This window comes from Hemitrygon akajei, chromosome 6 (assembly GCF_048418815.1).
Source record: "Hemitrygon akajei chromosome 6, sHemAka1.3, whole genome shotgun sequence".
In the NCBI taxonomy this organism is placed as follows: Eukaryota; Metazoa; Chordata; class Chondrichthyes; order Myliobatiformes; family Dasyatidae; genus Hemitrygon; species Hemitrygon akajei.
The window spans coordinates 69,230,696-69,243,051 of NC_133129.1; the positions used below are offsets into that span (position 1 = coordinate 69,230,696).

A 12,356-nucleotide genomic window follows, 5' to 3' on the forward strand; every position below is an offset into this window, starting at 1 on the left:
AGAATGAAAGGATTAACATATGAAGAGCATTTGATGGCTCTGGGCCTGTACTCACTGGAGTTTAGACGAACGAGAGGTTGGATCTCAGTGAAACCTATTGAATATTGAAAAAACAGGATAGAGTGAATGTGGAAAGGATGTTCCCTATAGTGGGGAAAGTCTAGGACCAGTAGATGCAGCCTCAGAATTGAGGAACATGCATTTAGAACAGAGATGAGGTGAAATTTCTTTAGCCAGAGGGTGGTGAATCTGTGGAATTCTTTGTTACAGACTGCCGTGCAGGCAAACTATTGGATATATTTAAGGTGGAGGTTGATAGTTTTTTTTGTATTAATCAGAGAGTCAAGGGTTATCGGAAAAGGCAGAGAATGGGGTTGAAATGGATAATAAATCAGCCATGATGGAATTGCAGACAGACTTGATGGGCCAAATGGGCCTAATTCTGCTCCTAGGTCTTATGATCTTATGAATCTTTTTATCTGCCAGGAAATCAATGAACCCCCTTGAATATACAGCTAGTGGTTAATATTGGACATTCTACCCCAAAACTCTACCCTAAAAATTCTAAAATTTAGAAAATTCTAAAATGCTAAGCTTCCAATAACAACATTACATGTGTCTTAACCACAGACTCTGAGCAACATTGTCTGCTGTAAATAATGAGCTGTGAAATATTTTCATAAGGCAGCATTGTGGTTTCTCAAATGCAAAGTATGAAATTTAAATATGTGTTTGCATAGTATATACATCACCGTTTAAAGCCACTAATAAGTTTGACATTAGCATGTACTGTATGTCTGGCAATATCAAAAAAATGAAGAAACAGGAGATTGACAGCTCTAGCTCTGAGTTTGAAACCTAATTATTAAACTCTAGTTCTCAGGGTCTGTATTGGTAGGGGACAATAGGCATATATGAATCCAGGATGGTGATATATTGATATATACCCTGGTGTTGTGGTAAAGGATATCACTGGGGTAGAAGGGTAAACAGCCAGAATTTACAGTCCATATCTGTAACCATAACAGGTAGAAAAAAATATGGGATCCATCAGGGATGCTTTAAGGAGTTTTAGGAAGGAGTTTGTAAGAATGAGAGACTATCTCAGTCCTGGACCACTTGAACAATAGCAATACCTAATATTAGGCTGATACTTATTGATTACAGCTCACCATTCAACACAATCACCTCCTCAATATTAACCAATACACTTCAAAACTTGGGCCTCTGTACTTCCTCTGCAACTGGATCCTTGGCTTCCTCAGCAGGAGACCACAGTCAGTGTGGATCTACAGTAAATAACATATCCTCCTTTCTGACAATTAACACAGGTGAAACTCAAGGATGCATGCCTAACCCACTGCTCTACTCTTTGTACATGATTGTGTGGCTGGACACAGTATGAATAATGTCTATAAATTCACCGATGACACAAACACTGTTGGCAGAATTGCAAATGGTAATGAGGAGGTGTAGAAGAGCGAGACAGATTAGCTGGTTGAGTGGTATCACAATATCAATCTCACACTCAATGTCAGTAAGATCAGTGAATTGATTGTGGACTTCAGGAAGGGGAAGTTGAAGGAACACATATACCAATCCTCATTGCAGGGTCAGCAGTGGAAACTGCAAACATTTCAAGTTCCTGGATATCAACATCTCTAAGAATCTGGCCTGGGCCCAACACATTGATTCAATCATGAAGGAGGCATGCTGGCAGCTGTAATTCATCAGTAGTTTGAGGAGATTCGGTATATCACCAAAGACTTCAGTAAATGTCTACAGATGTACCATACAGAGCTTTCTAACTGGATGCATTACTGTCTGGTTAAGAGGGGTCACTGCACAGGATTGGAAAAAACTGAGGAAGGCTGTAAACTCAGCCATCTCCGTCACTGGCCTTAACCTCCCCACCATCAAGGACAGCTTCAAAAGGCAATGCCTCAAAAAGGTGGCATCCATCATTATGGACACATGCCACCCAAGATTTGCCCTCTTCTCATTACTACCATCTGAGAGGAGGTACACAAGTCTGAAGACAGTTAACAATTTGGGAATAGCTTCTTCCACTTTGCTAAATTTATGAACAATCACTGAACTCATGAACATTACCTCACTATTCTTGCTCTCAATTTGTATCACTTATATCACTTTTTAAAATATATTCTTATTGGAATTTATAGCATATTTTATGTATTGCACTGTACTGTTGCAACAAAACAACTATTTCACAACATGTGTCATTGATAATAAATTTAATTTTATAATTTAATTTTCAGTTCTTACAGGGATTGACAAGGTGGATTTAGGGAAGGAGTTTCCCATGGCAGAGAAGTTTAGAACTGGGGAGTTATCAGTGGCTCACCACTAACTTTTCAATGGAAATAAGGATGAATAATAAATGTTGGCTTTGCCAGTAATACCCATTTCCTGAGAAAATAAATTTTTAAAATCTTTTGTGGAGCTTAATCAAAAGGCCACATGGAAAGCACCAATCACCCTTCTTTTGTCTATTTTATCATGCACTTCTTCAAAACATTTAACTAAATTAGACACGTGGATTCTTTTATTAAACCCACTCTGGTTCAGCTCAAATTTACACAAACACTTAGCCATTCTTTTCTTAATGATACAATCTACTCATTTCCCCACTACCAACAAGACGTGTTCTCTAATTTCTTCCTCTGACTCTTCTTGACCATTGGAGAGCTATTAGCAATTTTTCAATTCTATTTTGACGATTTCTGAACAACAAAGCTCCTTACGGTGAGAACTAAAGCTGTTACAATTTTTTTGATTTATAGTGCCCTAATTCTCTTGTAGCAAAATCACCAGGAGATTTTATCTGTCTTAAGACTTATTAATTTCTTTATTAACATTTATTTTTACTGTGAAAATGCATGTTCTGTTCATGGATTAATTTTTAATTTCTTTTTAGCACTCATATTTTATGTTCATCTCCTTTGAGAAACATACATTTAATAAACTTCCCATCACCTTGCTTTTAATCATTATTATGTCTGTCTATCTTTAATAAGTCCACGGTTCCCCAGTTGTATTCATACTCTCAATCTAATCATAAAGACTGTTATTGTCAAAGATGTATTTACAGATCTGCATTTGTAAACATAATAATAGAGAATCTCCAATATCTTTATTTATTATGCAAGAACAAGAAAATTATAAAACCATTAGGGGGCTAAACCTTTAGTCGATAGGGTCTGGAACTCACTGTCTGAGGTAGAACCATTTTTACATTTAAAGCTCGTTGGATGCATCCTTAATTACATTAAATATAAAGTGAAATCTAAGGGATATAAGGAGGGATCTTGCTGCATGATTCTTGTTAGGTCTCTGCACAATGGATTGCCTCCTATTCTGTGACTTTCTTTGCTGATTCTATTAATGATAGCATGTAACACATTGCGCATTATTTCTCTGTTCAATTTGAGATTTGCATGCACTTTTAACTGTTTGATTTCAAGTCATGTACAGGTTAAACTGGATTTTTTTAAAACTACAAAGCTTTCATACCTTTATTAAAGAAAAAACTAAACACAACTTATTTATAATTTATTACTTTGTCATAGGACATTATAGTTTGTGAAGTTATTGTAATAATCTGCCCTACTTCAAAAGCAGCCAGCATTAACTCAATAGAATTATTCAATATAATAATATTTCAATATAATAATTTTTAATTTATTCTTCTTCATGGACTCTTAGCTCCCAGTGGAGCATAGGCCATTGATGACCTCCTGTCTCCATCATCTACTTTCCATTTATATGAACATTTAATTAAGAACAAACATTCCTCACTTATCCATGGAAACTAAAATATCATTACTTAGCAGGTGTGAAGTCTAAGGCCACATCACAAAACAGTTTAAAGCTATTGAAATGAATTTTAAAAGCCATCTTACTTGAAAACAATGCAGGACAGTCCTGGGAGTAAGCCAAGCCTTTGATAGCATTGCAGTGGGCCTGTTGAAGGGTGATTTTTTTGATATGCCTTTGTTAAAGAAGGATAGCTTGGAAATTTGGAAGAATGATAGGTGACATATGGAAATACAGAACTTATTTTAATATGGAACAATTCCAACTGGATCTTGCAGCACTGTTTAGAATACTTATAAAAATATTTGCAAAGACTGAATTCAGAGTCTAATAACTGGTTCATACATGAGACCACGTCTGGTGACCTATCTATGTCGAATTTTCTGTTTGGAGGTGTGGTGAACTACATATATCTGTCTGACATGCCCCCCCCTCCCCCGGCTGACTGCTCCTGTTGCTCCTCCCACAGACCCCTGTATAAAGGCGATTGGAGGCACTGCTCCTCCCTCAGTCTCCAGGATGTTGTATGGTGGTCTCTTGCTGCTGACTGCTCTCATCCAGCGAATAAAAGCCTATATCTCGCCTCACGTCTCCGAGAGTTATTGATGGTGCATCAGGAGGCATGTTTTGAAAAAATGTTTCTTATATTAAGTATTAAGCCTTGCTCTTTTCTTGTTGCTGCCATCAGGTAGAAGGTACAAATGCCTTAGGACTCGCACCACCAGGATCAAGAGCAGTTACTACCCCTCAACTATCAGCCTTTTGAACAAAAGGAAAAAACTACACTCATGCTATTTCTGGTGTTTCTACAATTGGTGGTCTCACTTTAAGGAGTCTTTATCTTGTTATTTCATGTTCTTTTATGTCATACTCATTAGTTATTGCTATTTATTTATATTTGTATTTGCACAATTTGTTGTTCATTGACTCGGTTTACAGTTACTGTTCTACAGATTTGTTAAGTTTGCCTGTAGGAAAAAGAATCCCAGGATTGTTATGTGGTGATATGTATGTACACTGATAATAAATTTTAGTTTTTGAACTTTGAAGCCACAGAATAATGTGTGCCTGGATGTCCAGGAGTGATGATAGAGACTGACACAATAGAGACACAATTCTTAGATACTGTAGGTACATGGATATAAGAAAAATGGAGGATTAAGGGCTGTGTACGAGGGAACAGAGTAGGGCCAAAGGGCCTCAACTGCACTGTACTTTGTATTAGGTTCATTAGGCTTGTTGTTGTTGTTCAGTTGTTAAGGCAAGTCCAGCTCTTTGTGACATTATGGAATAATAATATGGACCCTATTGTGAACCATAGGGTTTTCATGGGAAGATAAGGCAGTAGATTGTCAGGCCTTCCTTCCGCGCAGACACTGCTGCTGCTCAGACTGGGTTTGAACTCAGGACCATCTGCCTTGAAGTCCAGTGCTGATGCCACTACACTACCACCTGCTTAGAGCTGTGAAATTGCTCTATGAATATTCCATGAAGCTTTCTCATTTTGGTTAAAACTTTAAAGAAATAGAAATTTCAGTTAATGATAAAAATGAAAGGAAAATTAAAAGTAATGTTTTTTAAAAGATAGTCACATTTTGCTTTAAAGAGTACATCAAAGTTAGCATCTGGCATAAACGTAAATGAGTAGTTACCTGGTGAACTTGCTGAATGTGGAAAAAATGCTTCAGTATCTGACAAAGATTCTTCCATACTATTAGAAAGAGACCTTGTCCATTCATTCATAGTTGTTGCTATGTACTGTCTTTTCTGTCCTTTTCTTCTAACAGATTCTTGATTGAAGGTATGCTCTTCCCCAATATCATTGAAAAAATCATTTGCTTTACGGTGAAAATAAACATTGTTACAAATGTCAGGTTTGTCAAAACTAAGCGAGTCATGATCTGTAAATTCAGGTCTACCACTTGGCAACTGTTCATGGTTAGTCCCTTTAGCTCTGTTCTGGTGACAGAAAGGTTCATTGAATGTGTAAAATGAATCATCCAAATGTTTTTTAGATGAGAATGGGAAAACATGATTAGAGTTCATGGGATGATAAGTCTCGGTCAATTCCTTATGCGTTGTTACAAAGTTATTAGACTTGCCATTCAACCCATGGGGAAGAACACCCATATCTTGCTGAGAAAAGAAGCCATACTGTGAATTATTGCCTGTATCTTGTAGACTTTTCTCAAACTTGTTTTCTGCCGTTTGTGTGTACCCACCCATGTAAATACAATCCACTGGAGGCACACCAGTCCTTTTAAAATAAATGTCAGTATCCACAAGATCTGAGTTATTCTCTGATACTAAATGACTCAGTGGATCAAATAATTTATTGCTCAGTGAACCTAAATGATGAGAGCTTGCAAGTGGAAGAATGTTCCTAGAGCTGGCACAGTTTGTGTGTTCTACCTCATCATTATTTTGCAAATTTTCAAAACAATGATGTAGGTCAACTTCCTCACTCACCAAGTTTACTGACATTTCCCTGCTTTCTGACTGCTTGCAGTTATTCAACCAGTAGCTTGGTGAATTGGTAGTTGTGTTGGCTTTGAAAACTGGACTTAAGTTCAGAGGTGGTGCATCCAAGGAAATGTTATCAGATTTCCACAGATCCCTTGCTCCATGAGTACTAGTCATTTTCAGACCTTCTGATTCTTTAGGACTCTCTTTGGTGGAATAGATATTCTTCACCGTTTCATTGTCTGAGTAAAACTGATGGTGAGCCATTTCAGATGTGGAAGAGCTAAAGCATAACACATTTTGTTCAGAAGATTTTCTTGTTTCTTGGGATGAGCTAAGATGATGTAATGCAGTAATCTCGCTGAAAAGCTAGAATAACAATTGTCATTACAAAAACTCAACAAAGAATGGGTATCATGAAATTAAAATATAAAATGAAACCATAATCACAACATATGCTTTGTGGTCTTTCATTGGTTTTGTAATAGAACTATTCATATGTTTTAATTTAAAATTTAGTGTGATTATATTTTCAAAAATATGTTATATTCAAAATAGTAAAAGATCACAAGCATAAAGTAAGTAGCCCATGTGATTTCAATAAACATCACTCATGTGCCTTGAGGTCTTTCACTGGATTTGTAATTTACTATTCATATGCTTTACTTTAAAATTTGGTGTGATTATATTTTCAAAAACATGTCATATTCAAAATAGTAAAAGATCACAAGCATCAAAAAGTAGCCTATGTAATTTCAATAATCTTGACTTTTTCTATAGGAAGATTATTTTTCTGAAAAATAAGGAATACTTTGAGTATTAGTATTAACAGCACTCATCATACCCCCTAATAGTTCATGCTTGTAAAATAAAACATCAAAACTGCCAAGCTATTATGGGCTGCAGTAAGGTATTGTACGTATACAATGCTGCAAGTTCCAAACATTTTAAATTCATTCACAGGCCACGGACATTGCAGGCCTATATTTTCTCCCTATCCGCCTTGGGCTCAAGGAAGTCTCCATGGGTGTCTCTTTGAACAATTGTTATCTCTGTGGAATGGTATTCTCACAATGTTCTTTGGGAGAAAATTCTATTAAATATCTTTAGTGATCTAGGTGGTAGAGGTTACAGGGTTGCGAAGAACTTTTGGTTAATTGCAGCAGTGTATTATGTAGATGGTAAGCCCTGCAACCACAACGGACTAAGCAAATGTTTAAAATGGTGATGGATATTTTGTGGAGAATAACCTAACCTCTGCAGAATATCCAGATATTGAATTACTCTTGTAGCCTCAAGATAGAATTCTAGGCCTAACCATTTTGGCTGCTTCCCCAATGACTTTCCTTCCATCATAAGCACAGACCTGGGATGTTAATGGTAATTGCACAATAATCAATTCCTTCACAACTAGCTGATTCCTGCATGCAACAGACCAGATAACATTCAAATATAGGCTTCAAACATTTGCATTACACATGTGGCAGGCAGTGACAATCTCTAATTTCAATGAGTCTCACTATCTAACTCTGACATCCAATGGCATTACTTTGCTAAGTCATTCCCATTTACATCCTGGTAAACACAATTGACCAGAAACTCAGATGGAAATATTCTTGTATTCTCAAATATTCTCAAATGTCTGCCTCTTCACTGCTGATGTTGAAGGATTTGGCGATGGTAATGCCATTATATGTCATAGGACCATAAGTTGAAGTTCAAGTTTAATTATCATTCAACCATACAGGAATACAGCCAAACAAAACAGCATTCCTCTAGGGCCAAAGAGCACACAGTATTCAAGACAGCAAGCAAACATACAGTCATGAAAAAAATATAGCCCAGGTCCCCGAGTGCCATGTCCTGCAAACTGATGGTGCAGTTCCTGCCAATCTGCAGACAAAAGCACACACACAATCCAGCTTGCCATTCCACTGATCAAACACTGGAAGGCAGCATTGTGGGGTGATGCCAGTCCCCAATCGAGCATGAATTTTGTGCTTCACCACCTCCAGTGTCTCCTCTCCTGGACTGCAGCAGCAGGCAAGCCCACGGCTTGAGACCTAGTAGTTGCTACAACCGAGGCCACGCAGCTCCCTTGTCATCTGCTACGCCAACAAACAAGGGGAAAGGGCCTGCAACATCTAACATAATCAATGACATTGGAGCAGAATTAGGCCATTTGGCCCATTGAATCTGCTCTGTCATTTGATCATTGCTGATCCATTTCCCTCTCAACCCCATTCTCCAGCCTTCTCCCTGTAACCTTTCACGCCGTGACTGATCAAGAATTTATCAAACTCCGCCTTAAATACTCTCAATAATGTGGCTTCCACAGCTATCTGTGGCAACAAATTCCCCACATTCATCAACCTTTGGCTAAAGAAATTCTTTCTCATCTCCATTCAAAATGTACACCCCTCTGTTCAGAGGTTCAGCCCTCTGGTCCTAGACTGCCCCTCTATAGGAAACATCCTCTCCACATCCACTCTATCTAGGCCTTTCAACATTTGATGTTACAATGAGATTCTACCCCCTTTATTCTTCTAAATTCCAGCGAGTATAGACCAAGAGCCATCAAACACTCTTCATATGACAACCCTTTCAATCCCAGAATCATTTTTGTGAACCTCCTTTGATCCCTCTCCAATGTCATAAACAGCCTGACTTAAATAAGGGGCCAAAACTGCTCATAATACTCCAAGTGAGACCTTGCCAGTGCCTTATAAAACCTCACCATTATATCCTCGTTTATATTTTAGTTCTTTTGAAGTGAATGCTAATAATTCATTTGCCTTTCTCACCACTGCACGAGGACTCCCAAGTTCCTATGCACCTCAGATGTTTGAATTTTCTCTCTGTTTAGAAAAATATATGCTTTTACTCCTTCTACCAAAGTGCATGACCATACATTTCCTGACACTGTATTCCATCGGCCACTTGTCCTGTTCTCCTAATCTGTCCAAGTCCTTCTGCATCCTCCCTGCTTCCTCAATACTACCAGCCCCTGCACCTATCCTTGTATCATCTGTAAACTTGGCCACGAATCTACCAATTCCGTCATCCAGCATAAACAGAAGAGGTCAGCATAAACAGTAAGCTGCAGAGCATTGTAAACTTAGTCAGCTCCATCGTGAGGACTAGCCTCTGTACTGTCCAGGAATCTTCAAGGAGCAATGCTGCAAAAAGGTGGCTTCCAACATTAAGGATCATCACCCAGGTCATGCCCTGTTCTCACTGCTACCATCAGAAAGGACGTATAGAAGCCTGAAGGCACACATTCAACGATTCAGGAACAGCTTCTTCCTCTCTGCCATCCAATTTCTGAATGGACATTGAACCCATTAACACTACCTCATGATGAAGGATCTCGGCCCGAAACTTCAACCGTGCTTCTTCCTATAGATGCTGCCTGGCCTGCTGCATTCCACCAGCATTCTGTGTGTGTTGCAACACTACCTCATTACTTGTTTTATTTCCATTTTTGCACTACATTTTTAACTATTATACATATATTTATGGTAATTCAGTTTTTTTCTCAATTGTATGTATTACACTGTGCTGCTGCCACAAATTGAACAAATTTTACAACATATGTAGGTGATATTAAACCTGATTCTGAAATGTCACTGCCACATAATACGACAAGTCTGAATATTGTCTAGCCCATACTGTGTAAGTGTACAAACCATTTCACTATCTCAAAAATTGCCGGAAATTGAGCACTGGAATCATAATATTGAAGTTCCGCCTGTGCACAGTACTCCTTTCGTCAACATCTTCTGGATAGATCATGAAGCCATCTATTTCACTTCTTTTATGTTTGTTTTTCATCTTGGATGTGAACCTGGAAATAATGGAGCTTGCAAGTTGCTCTTTGGAGATTGTTTGGGTGTTCCAGTGCTCTGCAGTCTCCGAGAGGATTCTAGAAGGCAGAGTCAGCGTGCGCGAACCTCATGGCGGGCAGGCTGCAGGCTGATGTTTGACTCCATTTCGCCAATTAAAACTTCCATTGTTTGCCGATTAAAATGACGAGGGAGATTGAAACATCGAGGCAAAGGTGGAAGCTTGGACATCATTTGGGTGCTTAAGTGCTCTGCAGTCTCTGAGAGGATTCCGGGAGACAGAACAGTGTGCATGAACTTCATGGGAGAAGGCTGTGGGACGGGGCACAAGCCACTATTGACTCCATTTCACTGATTAAAACAATGAGGGAAATTGAAGCAGCAAGGCAAGTGCAGAAGGTGAGAGTCAGCTGCCTGTCTTTTGAGGGAAAGGTCTGCTGTTGGACCTAGAGAATGTTCCCCAGATTCCTGCATTTTGAATGTGGACTTAGATAATAGACTTTTGTTCAATCTTATAGTTTTTTGTATTCTTTTTTTTTCGTCTGATCTTTCTTCTTTTATTTGTGGGGGGAAGGAGATTTGGGGGTCGATGTGCCTGTTGTGTTTTTGTTCATTTTTTGTGTGGGGAGGGGGATTTGGGAGTTGATGATCATGCTGTCTTTCTTTTCTTTCTTGGTTTCACGGCTACCCGAAGAAGAATATTTTCAAGTTGTATACTTTGATAATAAATGAACCTCTGGCCATGAACATGTCTACTTTTGATTTTAGGATGTAACCAAGTCAGCCTAAGATGGTACAGCTTAGGACACGACCCTTGCAAATTCTCACATCAAACTTATCCAACAACCAATCCCCTTTAGCAGAGTAATACCTTAAATGGATTTGAGATTTCATTTGACATATTAATCTAGTTCAGAAAGATATTAATATATATTTAGAGGGATTTTATGGTATCTGTTGGAAGACTTTCTGAAGGCTTTCAGACTATCATGCAAAAAAAGCCTATTCCAAAATTCACTAAGGTTTCAAGCAAGCCTTAACAAACTGCAAAGAGCCTTGCAGTCTTAGTACTACTGAATTATGTATTTTCCAGAAATGGTTTATAATTCTGCATCAACAATGTCATCATCAGAGACAAACATTTTTATGCAGGCAAATCACTACTTAATTTGCCTTGTGATAAATCAGTTTTCAAAATCATGGTCATCATGAATGACAATGGGACTCAAATTTACATCTGAACCATTCCACTGCATCGGAGCTACAAATCGCTCATTTAACATCGATTTTTGGCTTGTTTAACATAACGTCCTCCATCTGGAGAGCAGTAAGATCACAGCCTGCATCTTCAGTCCTGAATGTCAATCTTGTACTCTTATGTGCAATTCTAAAAACATGTTGGATCTCTAGATAAGACTGATCACAATCTTCACTTGGAGAGAAGAGGAAACCTGACAGGAGGATATTTTGTCCTACAATCTTTACTTCCTACTAAATCAGCATACTGAACTAATGACCTCTTATCAGATATCGTAAAATGTATTTATTACATTTCTGTAATATTATTACTTTTTGCCTTTATCTCATCTTATCCAATGGTGAAATCCATGTCACCTACGGGAAATGCTTCCTTTTTCACTTGACCAACAGCTCATCCTCACAAGTCTTAGCTCCTCAAAAGTCACCTATTTGATCAACATCTGGTTATTAATCTCATTCTATCACATTTCCAAAGCTGTGAAAAGTCTGCATATTTGCACAGCCTCAGCGTCTTCCCTATTTCCTATTTGTTTCCTTCAAAATTATTTTATTTGCTTCAAAATGTGATTTTTCTTTAAATTGGTTAAATTCGTAAGAAGAAACAAATTCCCTCTTTAACATTCTTTCTATTTACTTTGGTTTATTGGTGATAAACCATAAGCTTGGATCATTTCTAATTGTTATGACAGATGACAGTAGCTAGACTGATCATAATGCAAATCACAATATTGCAGTATTATGTCTGTGTCTGTATAATGTGTTTCAATACATTTTTCATACCCTCCATCACATGCTATCTTAAATTTGGCCCCATGCAATGAGACAGGTAAAATTAATTATCTTGTAGATAGGGATCCTCTTGGAAAGAGTGATCACAGAATGATTGAATAATTCAAACCAGTGAAGGATGCAATAATTAGATCAAAACCAAATGCATTATTCTTAAACAAA

General features: G+C 37.9%; 1 protein-coding gene across 1 annotated transcript in view; it reads right to left on the bottom strand.

Moving 5' to 3' along the window:
• Window positions 1-12,356, bottom strand: part of shoc1 (shortage in chiasmata 1) — a 142,782-nt gene that overhangs the window by 9,502 nt on the left and 120,924 nt on the right. The window contains exon 27 of the mRNA XM_073048597.1: window positions 5,490-6,669. Coding sequence (XP_072904698.1) covers window positions 5,490-6,669 — 1,180 coding nt within the window. The remainder of the gene's footprint in view (window positions 1-5,489; window positions 6,670-12,356) is intronic.